The sequence below is a fragment of the Nicotiana attenuata genome, chromosome 10 (genome assembly GCF_001879085.1).
Source record: "Nicotiana attenuata strain UT chromosome 10, NIATTr2, whole genome shotgun sequence".
In the NCBI taxonomy this organism is placed as follows: Eukaryota; Viridiplantae; Streptophyta; class Magnoliopsida; order Solanales; family Solanaceae; genus Nicotiana; species Nicotiana attenuata.
In genome coordinates this window covers 6,011,863-6,033,279 of record NC_031998.1, presented here as the reverse complement: position 1 = coordinate 6,033,279, position 21,417 = coordinate 6,011,863, and the positions used below count along the sequence as shown (strand labels likewise).

General features: G+C 35.0%; 1 protein-coding gene across 1 annotated transcript; it reads right to left on the bottom strand.

Annotated features, from left to right (window-relative positions):
- On the bottom strand, positions 61-3,571 carry LOC109232960 (uncharacterized protein At4g19900). Its single transcript, XM_019398665.1, has 2 exons — positions 1,845-3,571; positions 61-1,556 (listed from the first exon to the last, which is right to left on the bottom strand). Exons 1-2 carry the CDS (start codon positions 3,209-3,211, stop codon positions 1,547-1,549), a joined length of 1,377 nt encoding a protein of 458 aa, XP_019254210.1. The 5' UTR covers positions 3,212-3,571; the 3' UTR covers positions 61-1,546.

Sequence of the window (21,417 nt, the reverse complement as noted above, 5' to 3'; positions counted from 1 at the left end):
TCTTGAATTTTTTTCTTTAACAAAACGCGCAGAAATCTGAAGTTTCTGTCATGTAATGGTTAACTGGAAGATGAACAAGAGTGAATAAATGCTAAATAGCAAGTCAAAGTTTTGGTCAGTCCTCAATGGTGAAGGAATTAAATGTACCGCCTTTTTCCATATAAAAACTCATCCTCTTCTAAGGTCTTTAAAGAATAATAGTAGCAATTATTTTGAGCATTTTGTAGATATTGAGTTGCAGGTACACCAAACAGATAGACCTGAAAATGAAAGAACTTAAAGGACCACATGCACTAATAAAAAGAAAAGGACTGATCATCAAAGTTTCACCAGCTAAAACATTAATACTCCTACCTTTTTTAGTCCTGCAAGTTGGGTAAATTATAGACTTTGTAACACCAAATACACCAATTTTGATCAGCAATGCAATTGGAGAGGTGAGTAAAAAACAGATAAAAAGACGAAACGAGATTGGCCCAAGTGTGGAGTAGTATCTACTCAAAAGACAGCAGTCATGTGCAGCATATGCATTTCCTAAGAAAACTTAACCAACACTTAGCATTGTACCCCAACACTGCTTGCAATCCCAAATTGAGCAATTTCAGGAAAGTTTATTTAGCAATTGACCGCTAGATTAAGTATAGTTCGATCTCCATCTACAATTTTTTTTTGTTGCAAGGTAGAGAATATGGGATATGGAGAACCTCACATCCTAGTACCATGCGACCACAAAACTTAATCTCCTCTGGCCTCTTCAGAAAAACTCAGTTTAATGACATTATTGTAGTCTTGAGAGGATTAATATGAAGATCACTATAGGATACAAATTCAGTTTTAATACAAATTCAGTTTTAATAAAGTAATGTAGGCAGTGAAAGCTCAATAATCAGTGTCAAGAAGCCATCAATTAGCAACTGTCAGACAGACTAGTCCTGGTCAAGGAGCAAAAGAAGCATCAAGAAAGTTAGGAGCTGCTGATTCTGTATGTTTGGTGGTCTTTATTTAAAATGATTTTTACCAGATAGAAGAGATGAAAGAAAATTTCCAAATGTTCTCCATAGTAATCTGCTTCTGATCAACAACCTAATCTGCACCAACTATGGAGATATATACGCTGAAGGTGGTTGGTTCACAAGATCTCCATGACCTTTCTGCACAACTACATTCACATGGAACTAACCGGATAAAAATTATGCATTACTTTATTAGTTAGTAGTGTAGTTTCTGTATAACTAACTATTAGAGTAATTTCAGAAGAAACTTGCTGTCTGACCTATTCTCAGACAGGTAGCACCTTCGTCTCCTACACAGATTTAGAGGGAAAAGTTTCACTTGCTTCCATTGAGCCAGCATACTTTCATGAACAACAATGCGAACAAACTCTGGACCAAAATTAAAAGTAAGGACAAGAGCTAATCAGTAGTAGCTCAAAGGTTTGTTCAGTGTATAGGTGAACAGCCTTACAACACATATAGTGGTCCTGAATATTCACCATTTTACAGCCGCCCTCTCACCTTCGCTTCCAACTGCTTTTGTACCTTAGATATTATGGACAACTGAAGTATTTGCCAAAGTCAAACAAAGAATCAAGATATTTATCCATGTAAATTGTGTGCCAATAGCATTTCAGTCACTGATAACTTAACAATATTTTGTTGTTTTATCATATATAATTTGCTAATCACATAGACAATGAAGTAGAATACATGGATCCTGCATTATTTCTGTACCACCTAAATTTCTTCAAGACAGCCTATGGAATGAACTAAGATGGTCCATAATCCTATAATAATTAATGAAGAATAAAACAAGTCGATAACTAATCATTTGTGGAGTATACTTACAATTTTGCTGCGTAAGAATTGCAGAAAACACAACAATCTGACATTATATGTTGGATTATGCTTCCTTCTTCAACCTTAAGCCCTCTACTCTGCTTGTTCCAAAGATGCACAGCCAAACTTTGGCTCTGTATCTGCCGGAGTTTAGAAAGCAACCATTTCGAATGAGTCTCGTTCCTCGGCCCAAGAAAGAGACTACCAATCCTACTCCAATCAACTGGATAAAAAGCCAGCGGAGGCAACACTGTGAAATTGTATCCATCCCTTCCACTTACCCTTGACACAACCCTTGAAACCAAGTAAGGACCATTGTGACCCCATTTGTTCCCATCAAATGTAAGTGCAAATTCTTCAATGAACTTGTACAACAAAGGATGCCCCTTATCAAAAATCATTACAGCATTATTTAACCTGCTCCAATTTCTTGTTTCAACATCAATAGTTTGTGCCCCAATTACATTTCTTAGCTTCCCAAAACTTCTCAACACTATAACATCAGTATCTAAATAAATCCCACCAAACTTGTACAATAAACCAAGTCTAAGCAAATTTGAGAGGTTTTGACCTATAGAAACTTCCCCTGGATCTATATTACCCTCCATTAAGCTATCAATCCAGCCTTGAGCAATAGTATGTTTAAATAAGTAATTAAAATCAGGTGAAACTGCAGTTACCTTTAATCCTTTCTCAAAGAAAGGCTTTAAAATTTTCATTCCTTTTGGTGAATCCATTGAAGTGGACATAATTACCAAACAGCCATTTGAATGTGCTTTGAATAAACTCTCAATAGCAAACTGTTCCCTTTCACCAAAAGATTCAATTGAAGAAATCCAAGTCATAAAAAACCTATACTTACAGGAATTATTGTATGATTTAGCTCCAAAAAACTCCTTCATTCTCAATGAGAACTCATTAATTCTTGCCCCTGAACCAAGAACTTTCACCAAAGACTTCTTTTCTCGCCTTCTTCTAGGATTATAAGCCATTGAATTATATGTAAAACTCACAAAGTTTGGATTTTTGCGGGAAATTGTCAATTGGGTGTTTGTTTTTTGACGTGGGGGTTCCTCTTTTACTGCATATATAATAGAAGATGAGCGTTTAGTTGAAGAAGATAAAGAAACCAACTTTCTTGATTTTCTGGCGACATTTTCAGTTAAAAAGCTAGAAATCTCCGGCGAGGAGTTGGCCGGAACTGGAACTTGAATATAGAACACAGTGGAACTGTTGTAAGCTAAGAGAAAAAGCAGAGAACAAGAAACAATTGCATATAAGGACCTTTTAGTCAACTGGAAATTACAACAATGGTGAAAAAACGGAGACAAATTAGAAATGGTAATTCTCTTAGTATTATTAATTACAATGTCCATTGTCTTTTCTTGGACATAAAAATGTCTCCTTTTTCATAGCTGATGTCTGAAGTATTTTTTAGGTGTGAGAAAGAGATGAAGGTAAGAGTTCAGCAAGTTGAAGAGCATTTTTTCAGTGGTGGAGGCGGCAAAAAAAAAGTGCAGGAAAATTGAAAGATGGTTTTTTAGTGGGTGTTGTGTTGTGTAGTGTGCTTTTTGGAAATTTTAGAGGCAAAAAAGATTTTATGGGATGAAAAGTTCTTGGGTTTTGAGCCTGTTTTGTACTTTTGTGAAGTGAGGGAGAAAGAGAGAATGAGAATTAAATGTAGTGCAGTAGTAGAGTTGGTTGATTGGGTTCTTAGGCTTGGCAGTTGGTTTCCCCCCTCTGCTACTCCTTTATGAAGAACAACTATATAGCATTGGCTCCTTACTTCCCTCGTACTCCTTCCGGTCCAAAATAAGTAATTTTTTTGCTTTTTTCTTGTAATCCAAAATAAGTGATTTTTCCAGATTTCAAGAATGAATTAATTATTTTTTTTCCTACATTGTCCTTGGAGTAAATAGTATTGGAATATGTGTTAGGAGTGTTTATGTGAGGTAGTAAAGGTTAATATGGTCAATTCTATTACTAATTAATGCTAAAATGTGGATTTCTTAATTTGTATGAAAACATCCAAAAAATCACTTATTTTGGACCGGAGGGAGTAACACTTTAAATAGAAGGAGCAATTTCTTTTCGGCTATTAGGGACTGCATATTTCCAATGAATATCTGACAAAGTTAATTTACTTTACTCTTTTGGTCAAAGCAAGCGCAATTTACTGTTTTGACTTTTCCCGCCAAAGTGATTATGGTATTAAACCTGTTTGGGCCATTATAATTTATAACTACCTATAATGTGGTTTAAGAAGTACAGTAATTTTTTTTTGTGAGTTTGGCAATCACATATGAGATCTCTTTATTGCATAGCTCATGTCAAAGTAGATTTTTATTTGACGCTTAACAAGTTATCGCACGATCAGACACTCGTGTCTTGACATCATCAGTAATATACTTTCGTGAGTAGGAAAAGTATATGTTAGATATTTTAATTAGTTAGTTTTTGCTTTCCTAGTTTTATGGGTATATGGGGGAGTTGTGTACTTAGTGGACTAAGTGGGTTTGTTTTAACTTCCTTTATGGCTTAGTGCTTTAGATAATGTAGGAACTGTATTGCCTTTATAAAAGGCTTGTTCGTTGTTGAATTTTATTGCAGTAATTTTTATCTCCCCAAAATTGCTTTGTGTTTGTCTAGTTTTCTTCCAGATTTCTAACAGTAGTATCAAGAGCTAGGTTAGATCTTTGAGGGAGGGAGAGTTTACCCAGAACTTTGTTCATCTATGACTTCAGAGAACAACTTTGTGCAAGCAGCCATTCCTCGTTTTGATGGCCATTATGACCATTGGAGCATGCTCATGGAAAACTTTTTGAGATCCAAAGAGTTTTGGGCAGTCGTTGATGGTGGGATTCAAGAACCTGGAGCGGATGTTTGTTCTAACAAATGCTCAAAAGACAGAACTTGAAGCACAAAAGTTGAGAGACTTGAAGGCAAGGAACTATCTTTTCCAAGCCATTGATCGTTCGATATTGGAAACAATTCTTTGCAAGGATACGTCAAAGCAAATCTGGGACTTTATGAAGAAGAAATACCAAGGGAATGCAAGGGAAAAGCGAGCACAACTTCAAACTCTACGAGGTGAGTTTGAAACCCTGATGAAATCGGGAGAGTCGGTGTCGTTGTACTTCTCACGCACAATGGCAATTGCAAACAAGATGCGAATTCATGGAGAGAGGCTTGCAGATGTTACCATCGTCGAGAAGATTATGCGATCCATGTTGCCTAAATTTAATTTTGTTATCAGCTCCATTGAAGAGTCGAAAGATCTTGATACTCTTTCACTTGATGAACTACAAAATTCTTTGATGGTTCATGAGCAGAAAATTGTTAAGCAAGATACGGAGGAGCAAGCCTTGTAAGCAGTCACAACCTCCAAAGATTCTGTGGGTCGAAGGAACAAGTGGAAGGGAAGAAACTCAAGCAAAGCTGAAGAAGGAACTCATAAAAAGAATGGTCAGCATGGTCGTGATCAACAACACTCGTCAAATGGGAAGCCAAGGTCTGCAGATAAGTTCCACATTGAGTGTTATAGGTGTCACAAGTATGGCCATTATCGTTTTGAATGTCGTACAAATTTGAAAAATGTACGTGGAGAAAACTCTAATTTTACAGAAGTAACTGAGACGGAGGAGGAGGTTTCTTTGTTGATGGTGTCTCAATCCACAGAAGAACACCACACGGATTTATGGTATTTAGATACAGGTTGTCGCAACCATATGTGTGGAGAAAAATCTGCATTTTCTGAATTGGATGAAACTTTTCGCACAACAGTCAAGTTAGGCGATAATTCCCGACTTGCTGCCAAAGGAAAAAGGGAAGGTAAAAGTTCAAACAAAATCTTCATCTGTGCATATGATGTGTTCTTTGTACCAGATTTAAAGAAAAATCTTATTAGTGTGGGTCAACTTCAAGAGAATGGCTATGAAGTGTCTATCAAGCATGGAATTTGCAAAATCCTAGATTCTAATCTTGGGTTGATTGCTGAAGCTAAGATGACTGCAAATAAACTTTTTTCGCTTCATGTGCAAGGTATTGGCTCTACCAATTTTTGTTTTTCAACAAAGTTGGATAGTCAAGCATGGCTCTGGCATTACAGATATGGACATCTAAATTTTGGAGGACTAAAACTGTTTCAGTAGAAGAAGATGATTTCTGGTCTTCCTAATTTTGATACTCCAGCAGATATTTGTGAAGATTGTGTCGTTGGAAAGCAATCTCGCGATAGCTTTCCAAAAGGAAAAACGTGGAGAGCTAAAAGGCAGTTGGAACTAGTTCACTCAGATATTTGTGGACCAATAAATCCAATTTTCAATGGAGGCAAACGCTATTTTATAACGTTTATTGATGATTTTAGCAGGAAGACATGGGTTCATTTTTTGCAAGAAAAATCTGAAGCTTTTATAGCTTTTAAAAGCTTCAGAGCTCTTGTTGAAAAGGAGACAGGATGTTCCATAAATATCTTTCGCACGGATCGTGGAGGGGAGTATCTTTCACAAGAATTTATAGGTTTTTGTGAATCTCATGGGATACGTCGGCAACTTACAGCAGCTTATACTCCTCAACAAAATGGAGTATGTGAGAGGAAGAATCGGATAATCATGAATGTTGTGCGGAGCCTGTTGCAAAAGAGTCATATTCCTAGAGTTTTTTGGCCTGAAGCTGTTTGCTGGAGTGTATATGTTTTGAATAGAAGTCATTCTCGTGCTATTTAAAACATGACCCCAGAAGAAGCTTGGAGTGGACAACAACCAAATGTTGAACACTTTAAAGTGTTTGGTTGTGTTGCATTTGCTCATGTTTTAGATCAGAAAAGAACAAAGCTAGATGACAAAGCCATCAAGTGTGTTTTCCTTGGTGTTAGCAAGGAGTCAAAAGCCTGCAAGTTGTACAATTTAGTTAGCAAGAAGATAATTATCAGTCATGATGTGGTGTTTGACGAAGATAATTTCTGGCCATGGGAAGAAAATCCAAGCAACCAACAACTTTCTTTAGATCTTGATGACGGAGTCAGGGAGCAAGAGCAACCAGTGACTGAAAATGAAGGTTCTTCTACCTGGGTAAAGCAAGAAGGCATCAATTCCCGACCTCAACGAGATCGAAGAACACCAGCATGGATGGCAGATTATGAGGTTAGTGAAATTCATCAATCTGAAAATAAATATTCTCTTACCTATGTAGCTTTATTTTGTGATTGTGATCAAGTAAGATTTGAGGATGCCTATAAAGATTTGAAGTGGCAGAAAGCAATGGATGTTGAAATTGCATCAATAGAAAAGAACAATACTTGGAAGCCTATTGATCTTCCAAAAGGGCAAAAGTCGATTGGAGTCAAGTGGGTTTATAAAACCAAACTCAATGAGAATGGTGAAGTTGACAAGTGTAAGGCTCGCTTGGTGGCCAAAGGATACAAGCAAGAGTATGGTGTGGATTATAAGGAGGTCTTTGCTCCGGTAGTCCGACTTGATACCATCAGATTGGTATTGGCATTGTCAGCTCAAAACAAATGGCCAATTTATCAACTGGATATGAAATCAGCATTTCTACATGGAGAGTTACAAGAACAAGTATATGTTGATCAACCTCATGGTTATGTGAAGCATGGAAGTGAACATAAGGTTTATAGATTGAAAAAGGCATTATATGGGCTAAAACAAGCTCCCCGAGCTTGGTACAGCTTACTAAATGTCCATATGAGCATACACTTTATACAAAAATTGAAGATGAAAAGCTTGTTATTGTATGTTTATATGTAGATGATTTGATTTATACCGTGAATGATTCTACCTTACTTGAAAAGTTTAAGAAATCAATGATGACTGAGTCTGATATGTCTGATCTTGGCTTGATGCACTATTTTCTCGGTATTGAAGTTAAGAAATCTGCCAGTAGAATTTTTATTTCACAAAAGAAATATGTCCAAGAAACTTTAGAAAGGTTCAGATTGCAAAGTTGCAATTCTGTCACTACACCAGCAGAATTGGGACTGAAATTGGAGAAGAATCTACTGGAAAGCAAATCGACAGCACTCTTTATAAGCAGATCGTGGGATGTTTAATGTATGCAACAGTCACCAAACCTGATATAATGTATTCTGTTAGTCTTGTTAGCAGGTACATGGAGCACCCAAAAGAGACTCATTTGTTGGCTGCTAAAAGAATTTTCAGGTATTTGCAAGGTACCATTGATTATGGTATTTTGTACAAGAAGAAGGAAAGTCAGAGTTAATTGGCTTTACAGATAGTGACTTTGCTGGAGATAAAGAAGACAGAAAAAACACTTCGGGTTATGTGTTTATTCTTGGATCAGGAGCTGTTTCATGGTGCTCCAAGAAGCAACCAATTGTTACGTTATCCACCACAGAAGCAGAGTTTGTTGCTGCAACTGTGTGTGCTACTCAAGCAATTTGGTTGAAGAAGGTACTTGCTGAACTCCATTTCCCGCAGCAAGAACCAATTCCAATTTACTGTGACAATGGTTCAGCAATTAAACTTTCAAAGAATCCAGTATTGCACGGAAGGAGCAAACACATAGATGTCAAATTTCACTTTTTGAGAGATCTCACAAAGGATAAATTCATTGATGTTGTCTACTGCAGAAATGAGGACAAAGCTGCTGATATCTTTACCAAACCCCTTAAGCTAGCAATTTTCAAAAAATTAAGGAAGCTACTTGGAGTTTGCAAGTTAGGGGAGGGCTCTTGTGATTGATGTGATTAAGCTGAAAGTCATAGACTTATCAGTTTAAGGGAGGGCGTGTTAGATATTTTAATTAGTTAGTTTCTGCTTTCCTAGTCTTATGGGTATATGGGGGAGTTGTGTACTTAGTGAACTAAGTGGGTTTGTTTTAACTTCCTTTATGGCTTAGTGCTTTAGATAATGTAGGAATTGTATTGCCTTTATAAAATGACCTAAAGTTAAAGTGCCATATCTTCCAAAACTTCCCTTCCATATAGATCGTCGTGGCATGAACTAATTTCTTCGCTTCAAAAGGCTTGTCGGTGTTGAATTTTATTGCAGTAATTTTTATCTCCCCAAAATTGCTTTGTGTTTGTCTAGTTTTCTTCCATATTTCTAACAATATATTCTATCTAGTCATCCTAATATGCAATATATACATGAGAAAAACTACTAATTTTTAAATAAATATTAAAATTTTAAACTCATAATTTTAAGAGTACAATAAATTTAGTGCTAAAAATCTTAAATATTGAAACCGTTAAATTTAAATCTTAAATTCGTCTCTGTCCCTAAACCTTCTCTCAAATGCTTCTGTTTGCGTTGGGTGTGGTGAGAATAACTTTTGGTTAACATTTCACAAAGATAACAGGATCTGTTGAGTCCCACTTCGACAAAGAAGGGGATGGGTGGTCTCCTTATATGGTGTTGGTAATCCTCACTTTTTAAGTTTGCCTTTGGGGTTGAGTTAGGTCCAATGTCCATTTTATTAGGTTCAAATATGTATTTTTAAGTATATTGTTTTCATTAAGATGCAGGTGAGTATTTGAATGTTGGGCTATCTGCATATTTGGCTTCAGGCCCAAAACTGAAAGACTAATACTAATAGGCCCAAATGTATATTTATGTATATAACTTTGTTTTAGCTCTTTCCTATTATTTAATTTGTTGGACAGATATTGTAATGGACCGGATCCGGGTTTCTATATAAAGCAACAGGCCCAACTCAATTGAGTTGACCGACTTATTTCTCAACTTCATTTTTCTGTTCATCTGAGTTCTCTCTGAAGAGAACATTCTAGACCTTAATCTCCATTGATGAAACCTTCAATTTCTTCCAATTCTAGTTGTTAACATGGTATCAGAGCAGGGATTTCGTTAGTACCTACTTATATGCGTCGTCTGATTCTACCCTTGTTCGATTCGGTGGAGTTTTTTTTTGTGTTCGTCGAAAATCCGGGGTTCAACGAATCGAGAAGGTTTCAAGGTGGTTTTGATGTGGATTTTCTCCTTACTATCAACGAAGCTCTCTGATTTGGAGATCATGTGGAGTTTTGTTCGAGTTTTCAACCTTGTTTGAAGAACCTATGGTTTTTCTATCAGACCTAGGTTTTTATATCACTAAAGGCATTTGCTTCTTCAGGTCGTGAAGAAGACTGTTAACTTCGTTCCCTAAATGTTTGGTTTCCTTATTGCATGAAAGAGTACTGAACTGATATTATCTGGTTGATATGGGTAGTCTTGATCCTCCTATGAGTTCTTCATCTGTTTACACACCTGAACCATCTTCCCCGTTATTTCTCCTTTCTTATGATGTTCCTGGAGTTTCTCTTGTGTCTGTACCGTTTTCGGGGAATGGTTTTAGGGGTTGGAAGCGTAGTATGATTGTTTCGTTATCTGCTAGAAATAAAATTGGTTTTATTGACGGGACCTGTGTTAGGCCTCCTGAAAATTCCCCTCAGTTTAGGCAATAGGACCGTTGCAATAATATGGTCATATCGTGGCTGACCAACTCACTCTCACCAGACATAGCTGAGAGTGTACAGTACTCATATACTGCTGAGAGCATATGGAAACAGCTTAATAATAGATATGGGACAGTAAATGGAACTAAGGTTTTTGAATTAAAAAGAGAACTAGCATCCACATATCAGGGATCTTTTGATATTACTTATTATTTCAACAAACTTAAGAAAATATGGGATGAATTGGAGGTTATACGTAGTAGTCATGCAAACTCTTGTAATTGTGCTGCTAAAGAGGGTCTACAAAAGGAAAGAGAAGAGGACAAAGTACATCAGTTTCTTATGGGATTAAACGAGGTTTATGTGGGTGTTAGAAGCAATCTATTGATGATGCAACCTTTACCTTCTCTTGATTCTGTCTATAACATTCTTCTACAAGATGAAAAGCAAATACAAATTACTACAAATCCTCAGTTTCATCCTGAATCTGCCTCTTTCAATGCTAGTTCCAATAATATCAAATTTACTCAATCACAACCACAACAAAAACAGTACAGTCAGAGGGTATTTTTTGATCAATCTAAGTCTGGTCTCTTCTGTAAGTAATGCAAGAAGACAGGCCGCCTGATTGACAAATGTTACAAACTTAATGGGTTTCCCCAAAATTTTAAATTTACCAAACGCAGAAAACCAGCTGCAAACATGGTAGATTCTGAACTCTCTACTCCACAAAATGTTTCTGCCAATTCTATTTTAACCTCTACTCAGAATCAGGCAGAACAAGGATCTGTGGTACATGCATTGACTCAGCAGCAGTATGCTCAATTGATATCTTTGCTTCAACAGACTCACATTTCTGATTCTGGACCTTCTCTCAACACTTTAAGTTCTGCCAATTTTGCTGGTATTTTACTGCCTAAGACTGTTGTATATAGTTTTAATTCTACTTTGCTAAGTAAATCAGATTCCTTAACTTGGATAGTAGATTCAGGTGCATCTGACCATATGACTTCCAATAAAGAATATCTCATTAATATCACACCCTTACCCATTCCTTTTCTTGTTTTCCTTCCAAATGGATACAAAGTTAAGGTTACCTGTACAGGATCTTTTGTCTTAACTAAGTCCATTGTTCTTCACAATGTCCTTTATCTACCTTCTTTTAAACATAATCTCATTTCTGTACACAAAATTACTGAACAATTTGATTGCATAGTTCAGTTTACCAGAATCTCATGTGTTATACAGGGCCCTTCTCTGAAGAAGCCTCTGGATCTTGGTAAACTGGACAATGGCTTATACAAGTTTGTTTGGGAACAATCATCATCTCAGATTTAGCCAACTTTGACAAATGTTTCAAATAGGAACAACCTTTCATCTTTGTGTAGCTCTAGTTCTTTCTCTTCTTCTGATGTACATAAAGATTCTGCCATATGTAATAAAGCTGCTTTGAATAAAATGGATATTGTCTGGCATAATAGACTTGCTCATGTTCCTTTTATTAGAATGAAGAGTATATCTAAAATTTCCTCTACTATTTTTTCTAATCAGTCTTTTCCTTGTACAATTTGTCCAGTGGCTAGGCAAACCAGATTACCATTCCCAGAAAGTTCCATTAACACTTCCAAACCTTTTCAACTCATTCATATTGATACTTGGGACTTTATCATACCCCTACCTATTCTGGTTCAAAGTATTTTCTCACCATTATTGATGATTTTTCTAGAAGTACTTGGACTCATCTAATGGGATCTAAGAGTAGTGCATTCTCTTTGCTCAAAGATTTTATTGCTATAGTAAAGACTCAGTTTCATACTGCAATACAAAACATTAGGTTTGATAATGCATTAGAGCTAGGCTCTAGTCTTGCTGCCATTTCTTTCTTCTTTGAACATGGCATTATTCATCAGACTAGTTGTCCCCACACCCCTCAAAAAAATGGTGTGGTGGAAAGAAAACATAGGACATTACTTGAAGCATCTAGAGCTTTACTCTTTCAGTCTAAAGTTCCTACAAGATTTTGGGGGGACTGCCTATTAACAACTACTTATATCATCAATAGACTTCCTTCCAGATTACTCAACAACAAATCTCCTTATGAATTATTGTATGGTAAAGTGCCAAGTTATTCCCATCTTAGAACCTTTGGGTGTCTTTGCTATGCCACTGTTCCCATTCCCCAAAGAGACAAATTCAAACCTAGAGCATTTCCCTGTATGTTCCTTGGTTATCCCTTCGCTAAAAAGGGATACAAATTGTATAATTTACACACTAAATAATGTTTTATCTCTAGAGATGTGGTGTTTCATGAACATAATTTCCCTTTCTCCTCTGATTTTTCTCTTCCTGTTTCTTCTGAATTTCTTTTGCCAAATACACCATAATCATCTTCCCTTGTTCCTAACATTGATCTTCCTGAAGTTGCCGATGTTTTGTCACACCCACAACCTGATGCTGATGTTCTTTCACAACTACAATCTTCTGTTCCTAGTCCCACTCACGCTATTCATCCTTCTACTTCCTCCTTACTTGATTCTGTTCATCCTTCTACTTCCTCCTTCCATGATTCTGTACCTGAAGTACCCACCTCTCCTATTTCCTTTATTCCTACTACTATACCTGTTTCTTCTCCTGATTCTTCTTCCTCTTCACTAACTTTAAGAAAATCCAGTAGAGTTCACTCTCATCCATCCTATCTAAAGGATTATGTTTACACCCTTCCATCATCTCTTTCTTGTTTTGTTACTCAGCATAAAGAATTTGAACCATATACATATTCCCAGGTTGCTCCCATACTAGCTTGGCAAGATGCCATGAGAAAAGAATTTGAAGCTTTAGAACAAAATCATACTTGGGACATTGTTGAGCTCCCACATGGTAAGAAACCTATTGGGTGTAAGTGGGTCTATAAGATCAAATACAAGGCTGATGGTAGTGTCGAAAGATATAAAGCTAGGCTTGTCATTAGAGGGGACACCCAAGTTGAGGAGGTGGACTTCAATGAAATTTTTTCTACTGTAGTGAAAATGTCCACTATGAAATGTCTTATTGCTGCTGTTGTTAAGAAAAAGTGGTCTCTATTTCAACTTGATGTTAATAATGCATTCATTCATGGTGATTTGGATGAAGAGGTCTACATGAAACTGCCTTTGGATCTTTCTGTTTCCCCTTCCAACTCTTCTGTTTCTGCTCCATTGGTTTGTAGACTTAGGAAATCCCTTTATGGCTTAAGACAAGCTTCACGATAATGGTACGCTAAACTATCTCATGCCTTGTGTTCTAGAGGTTATCATCATTCCCCCAATGACTACTCTTTATTCATAAAAGGGTCTCCTGGTCACCTAGTTATCTTGGCAGTCTATGTTGATGACATAATACTCACAGGTGATGACTTGCTTGAAATTGATTCATTGAAAGCCTTTTTGGACAATGAATTCAAGATTAAAGATTTGGGGTCTTTGCATTACTTTTTGGGTATTGAAGTTAACCATCTGCCTGGGGGTGTTCTTCTCAATCAGAAGAAATTTGTGACTGATTTGCTTCATGAGTTTAATTGTTCTTATGTAAGTTCTGTGGTGAGTCCTTTGGAGTTAAATAATAAATTGCATGCTGACGTTGGTGATATTCTTCCTACTCCAGAAAAATACAGAAGTCTTATTGGTAAACTGTTGTTTCTTACTCACATGAGACCAGATATCTCTTTTGGAGTTCAACACCTTAGTCAATTTTTAAAGTCCCCTAGACTTCCTCATATGTCTGTTGCTCTTCACTTGCTTAGATATCTCAAGGGTACTGATGATCTTGGGCTATTTTACTTTGATTCTACTGATATGTCTGTCCATGCTTACTCAGACAGTGATTGGGCTGCCTGCCCAGATACACGCAAATCTGTTATTGGTTATTGTATTTTCCTTGGTGATAGTCTTATTGGTTGGAAGTCTAAGAAACAACCAGTGGTTTCTTTGTCTTCAGCTGAAGCTGAGTATCGTGTTGTGAGCAAAGTTGTGGCTGAACTAATCTGGCTATCCAGATTATTACATGACATCTATGTTCCTATTTCTTCTCCTATTTCTGTGTTTTGTGACAACTTGGCAGCCATTCATATTGCTAAGAATCTGGTCTTTCACGAACGTACTAAGCACATCGAGGTGGATTGTCATTTTATTCGGACCAAGCTGCTTGAGGGATTTATTCACCTTCACCATGTCCCAACTGCTCAACAACTTGCTGATGTACTTACAAAGCCTCTTCCTGGTGCTCTCCATCATTCATTTCTGGGCAAGTTGAAGGTGCTATCCCCCTTCAACTTGAAGAGGGGTGTTGGGCTATCTGCATATTTGGCTTCAGGCCCAAAACTGAAAGACTAATACTAATAGGCCCAAATGTATATTTATGTATATAACTTTATTTTAGCTCTTTCCTATTATTTGATTTGTTGGACTGATATTGTAATGGATCGGATCCGGGTTTGTATGTAAAGCAACATGCCCAGCTCAATTGAGTTGACCGACTTATTTCTCAACTTCATTTTTCTGTTCATCTGAGTTCTCTCTGGAGAGAACATTCTAGACCTTAATCTCCATCGATGAAAACCTTCAATTCCTTCCAATTCTAGTAGTTAACATTGAATGCTTTATATTGTCACAACATCAATAATTAATTCATTATAAAGAATGAAAACTGTTGACAGAAACTCGAAATATCCCATGTGAAAACTCCAATTGGCAAACAGTAATATCACTTCTCATAATTGATGAAAGGTCGATCTAATCAGGATGAGGGAGCCAGCAATTATTATACACTTTTTCTTTCTAGAAAAAGCATAGACATATCTAAAACGTTTCAAAAGAAATATGTACATATTACTCCATCAAAAAACTAAACTTGTATTATGATTTTTATATTCCTTATGAAAAAAACGATGTGATTACCTTCTAGGAAAAGTTCTACAACTAAATTTTCATTTCTCATCTTTTTTTTTTTGGGTTTCCCTTTTGGGACGAAGATGTGTTGCACAGTTTAAATGATTGAATTACTCAACATATCGTTAGAAAATATTTTTAATTTCTATTCACATGATAGATGTTTACTTACCGAAAACAAATTTGATTCATTAAAAGGAATTTGGTGCCTTTAATACTCAAAACTAAATAAAATCTTCTTGTGACATATAGAGTATTACTTTCTTAAAAGTTATAGTTGTTTACCTACCTTACTATATGTTCCAATGAGAAATTTATAATGCTACAAAATTCACAAGAAATAGGATGAAATTGTAATCTACTGTAATAACATTTAAATTAGTATATTTCGCTAAATTGTTATTATTACTATTATTATTATTATTAATCTTTTATCTCACATCTTATCAATTGGCCAGTGGATGGTCAAGTCGTGTATTTAATAAATCATGAGCAATCACTTTCCCTTGTTAATCAACAATTAACTCCATCCCTATTGACATAATTAATAACTAATTTCGCGTCTAAATACTATTTTACAGCGGCATTATTAAAATATTTACGCAAACTATAAAAATGAAAAAAAGAGAGACTCTTACCAGAATGCCAAACAAGAATTACAAATAGAGAGTGGAGAAATAATGTTACGCATTTTCAAACACTGAGGAACTAGATCAACCACGATCTACATTAAAAAAACAAGAAAGGAAAAAGGAAAAGATAATTGAATAATAGTTTATATGCTCCTTGTGAAAAATACTCCAGTAAAATTGAAGTTCATGTGCTAATTATTAATCATAATTTTCACCCATTTTATTAATCATTTGACCACACCCTTGCATTCCATCCTTCTTATCAATGATGCAATTTCAAATAAAAATGAAAAAAGTACTTTCTAGAAATTTAAAAAATCATTTCATTCAGTTTAACGACAAATATTATAGTAATCCGTTATTCTAACGATATTGTTGGAATTTTGTTTGATATGTAAAATTAGTATAGATGAGAAATGTGTACAAGGAATTCAACCTTTCCTCAATAATTGTTCTATATTTTAGTAATTACTTACTCATGTCACCAACAGTGACCAAAAACGACTCTGATAATCACATCATAACAACTTGGACTAATTTAGTAAAACATATAAAAAATAAAAATTAAAGAAGAAAGTATTCAAATATGAACTTTAGAGCATGAAATAACTAACACGTAAATTTTATATATAAGAAAAAGACTTGTAACTAAAACAACTCCGATCTACTTTTTTTGTTAATTGTCTAACGACTCAGCAAACAGTGAGTGAAGCTTGTTTGCCTAAATTTGGCACACTCACCATATAAAAATTGTATTTGTTTTAGACTTCAATAATATGTACTCGAGGCCAGATGCTATGCTAATTTGAGGATCGAGAAAAATAACCAAACGCCAACAGTTTACTAACCCATTGAGAAAACCAAGAAATAAGTGGATTATTTTTCTTTAGGCTTATGATATATATAACTCACTGACTCGACTAATCCAAATTTTGCAAGAATAGACCCACTAATACGATAAGTGTTTCGTACCAAAAAGTTCTTCATTTCCATGGCTCAAATCAATTTGAGACCTGATTCAGAGTAGAAGAATCCCGACCATCCACGGCACAACCTTGGTGGTAGAAATCAACTTACTTTCATAGTAAATGTCTTTGCTATAGTGTTTAGAATTTTAATACTGCCACGCTACGTCTATGAATGTTCAAATTGATTTAGAAAAATATTAGGAGGAGCAACTGAATGAAAGAAATTGAAACCTAACTAAAGTTGGTAGCTATTTTGATGGTATACATTGGGTTAAGAAAAGACATTAGCTTTGACTTGAAAATAAAAGCAAACTCATCTAGACACAAAAAATTACAACTGCTTATTGCTAATACTTATCTAGTTGATTTTTAATTTGAGCGAATTGAGGGGTTTAGGTACAAAATGAGATCATGAATGTGTAGTGACATGATTCTTTAATACTTCACCTAACAAAAAACATGTCACATGATTTCTCGACATTCATCTCGAAGACATACGAAATAAAATACCTTATGATTTGACTAATAAGGTAACAAAGTGGTTATAATTTAAGTGCCTGATTAGCAATTTATTGCTACAAATACTTGTATTTATTATATAGAAATTGTGGTACCATTGGATCATAGAAAACCGTCAAAAGAATAGATCAAATACTTGGAATCACGATTTCTGTGATCTAGTTGATGATTTGAAGGAAAAGAAAGAAAGGAAATATGTCCGATTAGACGCATATAGAAAATGAGCTTATACACGTATATGTTCGCCAAAAAGATCATTCTAAAAGGTGTAACATATTCATCTTCTAATACGTTCGTCAAATGACTCATGAGATGTCAAATTCAACTCTTTATATTTGTGTGCGTATGTGTGTTAACAACTATAACTGATTGTTTAGGTTGATAGAAAAAGCACAAAATTCCATTTTATTAAAATGATGATTAATTAATATATAGTATTCATTTTCTATCCTTTACCATGATAAATTCATGTAATCTGGTGTAAACACCATGTGTATATGTTTTTTGTCGTGGAATTTCATTAGAGGTTGTAGGCAATTAAATTTTTATTAAATATAAACCCATAAGAAATTTGAATTCAATATCAAATTAAATATACTACAAGAGAACATGCCATTAGCATCGAAATTTAGCGTGGCACTTTAGTTCCCTAGCTAATATAAGTCTTTAGCTAGGGATATAGCTAGAAAAGTCCTATTTCCTTGCAAAGTTTTTCGATCAAAAATTTAGTCACAAAATAGCTAGGGACTATGCCTTGCTAAATGATAGCTACAGATTTTTCCTAGCCAAATTAATAGCTAATTTTTAGCGGGAATTCTAATTTGGCGCTAAATTTATTTTTCCAAAAGAGCGTAGTTTAGCTAGGGACACAGTCCGTAGTGCATCCCTAGCAATGTGCTAGCTAGGAAAGTCTCCTTAGCTAATCTATAGCCAAATGTTAGCTGGAATCCTATTTTGGCGCGAAAATGTTCTGCGAAAGATTTGTCTTTTAGCTAGGATTACATTCTGTGGCTAATCCCTAGCTAAAAAAGTAGCTACAGACGTTTCCTTGCCAAATGCATTGCTAAGGTTTAGCGGGAAGTTACAGTATGATGCTAATTTTCTTTTGTCAATTTTGATTGTTTAGCTAGGGATGAATCCAAGCTAGTCTCTAGCAAATTATTATTATTATTATTATTATTATTATTATTATTGTTATTATTATTATTATTATTGTGGTAATAAAAGTTTAGTTACCGTCTTTGACTTCTGATTGAAATCCTATATTAAAGACAACCTTTTTTCTTAATTTTGTAAGTTAGGCTTAAAAGTAAATTAAAATCCTTAGTTACCTTATTTTAATGGAATTATTATATCTCAATTCCTTAAAATCTGCTAAACTCCCACACACTCTTCCACGTCTCTTCACCTCTCTAAACCCTCAACTATCATCTTTCAATTTAGTGAAGTAAGAACTCTGATTACCGTTGCCGCTTGTAAGCTTCCATGAAGGTAAGAATTTCTCCTATACCTAAGCATATGTGCAAAGAGGTCTTTTGTGAGTGTTTAATTTATTGTGAGTGTTCATCATTCTCGCACCAGAACTGTTGTGATCATTGTTTAACTTTGCGTTAACTATAGAACTAAGAGAGAGCAATTCCCCCAACTATTTATGTTCCTATCTTATATATAGAATTGAAGTTTTTTCAGTAATATGATTTAAATTGTTTCTATTTGTATGATTTGTTTGGTTTTTTCTGATTACTAGTTTTAGGGTACACGTGTTGCGTGTGAATCCAGTGTCTGCTAAAATTCAAATAATCACATAAATATAATTTAAAATATGTTTGAGTTATAAATCAAAATTAAAAAAGAGTTTAAGTTGCTTAAATTGATGAAAGTTGATCTGATTCAGCTAATTAAATAAATAAAGGAAGTAACTCTGCCCAAGTCTGTGGATGCTTTGTTATAATTTCGTCATATATGGGTTTAATATTTACATTAGAAATCTATCAAAGTAGCACAATTTATCAACTTGTATTGACGTCGTCGCAGATAGCATGTCAAGCCTGCAGAGTTCTAAGAAGATAAAATATTTGTGTTGGTATAAAAAGTGAAAAAATTGATTCTTGACATAAATTAACAGTGGCAGATCCATGTAGGAATAAAGTGAAAAAATTGATTCTTGACATAAATTAACAGTGGCAGATCCATGTAGGAAGTGCTGGGTGCTGAAGCACCCATTGCATTTGACTGGAACCATGTTACTCATATTGACAATCAGTAATAAGCTGACAAATAAAGTGATGGGCAACTCTTATACTTCTTAACATACAATTAAGCTGTTTCAGAATGATTATATATATAAATCTTTGTACAAAAATTTGAACTAAGCAACAAGTGCGAAGGAATATATATGGTGATTTTCCAGCGATATCTTCCGATTCTTCTTCTTGTGTTGTGTAATTCCCAGAACTAAAGAAGGGTTAGTTTCAAGTAGATAAGAGCTATTAACTGAGTCAAAGTTTGAAAACTACTAGTTTGGTTTGTTGAGGTGAATAGAATTAAGAGCTTTCTTATCCGTGAAACATAGTGATGATTAGGCTTACGTGCGAATTAACGGATTTAATTACTTATTTCGTCTTATGTCAAATTATGTAGAAAATTATATTTCTATTTCATCATATATATAATATAGGAATTCCTAGCTAGATTTAGCCTGGAAAATATCCCAAACCAAACCAAATATAGCCTAGGATATTTATCAAATTAGCTACTAAATTAGCTATAGAATGACCTTGACAAAAATTCTACTACTAATTTAGCTAGGGTAACATTCCAGGCAAACATCAAAAAAGGCTAGAATGTTTGTATGTTTAGCCAGGGATATCCTAGCTATGTTTTAATGTAATCAATGCTGACCAGATAAAATATGCTTGGAATTTAGCTAGCCTAGACTTAGCAAATATTAGCATGGAATAAATCCCTAGCAATAGCCTAGCTACGTTTCAACAAAGTCAACAATGACCGACCAACGTTTGCTTGGAATTTAGCTACCACATGTCCTAGCTAATGACTGCGAGGGTTAGTGCCAAGCAAATATCCCTAGCTATATTAGCAACGGATAACATAATTTTCTAGCTAAAATTTTGCTAAGAGCATATTAACTATGGTATTTAGCTAAGGTCATTTTCCTAGCTAATGCGAAATTAGCTAGGGATCTTGGTAAGTTAACTAGGATTTTGGTTTCTAGCTAATGGCATGTTCTCTCGTAGTATATTTTGGCCCAAAAAAATTTATGGGCTATATATATATATATATATATATATATATATATATATATATATATGTATGTATGTATGTATGTATGTATATATATATATATATATGTATGTATGTATGTATGTATTGAATTAATTAGTTAAATCTAATTAAATTAATTTAAATAAAGGTCCAATATTATTGGGCTAGCCTATTTAACTGGGCTACAAACGATGAGCCCACTTCATTGAGTACAATATCTTCCTAGTGGCCCAGTTTAGTGCCACGTGTCAAATGACGTGGCACGCTGATCACGCACAACTCTAGACCTAAAAAGGATAAGCGGTCGCTGCAAATAATTCGGTCTAAAAGTCAGGAGTCGAATCCCACAGAGAACTAAAGCTTAGCTGTATCTGTTTAATATCACTAAGAAGACAAGATTGAATAATTTTTTAAATTATAAAGATTGAGATTTATATTTCTAACGAATTAACTAGCAAATGCTACAAAGCGGTAAAATTATCAACTAACGAGACAAAGGGTTGGAGACTAAATTAAGGAGGTCTAGAATTATGATTTCCCCAATTATCGAAATCATTCTAGCTATGTTCCCTACAATTTTGCCAGTGTATTCTCTACTGATCGTGAGCACTTTAGGTACCGTAATTCTCTCTCGAGCAACTACAACAATTTACTAGACATATTCTCTCGAACTACACTAGTTGGCTTTATCTAACCGTTCCTTATGAACACGTCAAGGCTTTGTTATTTCTAAACGTGCCTTTAAACCCACTGTATTGATTTCTCACATACGTTAGGAGTGACGTTGTTCAACAACCACCTAAATATGTATCCTTTCTCAAGCAACAC

Excerpts from the sequence above, each read along its gene's own strand:
- LOC109232960 (XM_019398665.1), bottom strand. The coding sequence starts at position 3,211 with ATGGACATTGTAATTAATAATACTAAGAGAATTACCATTTCTAATTTG.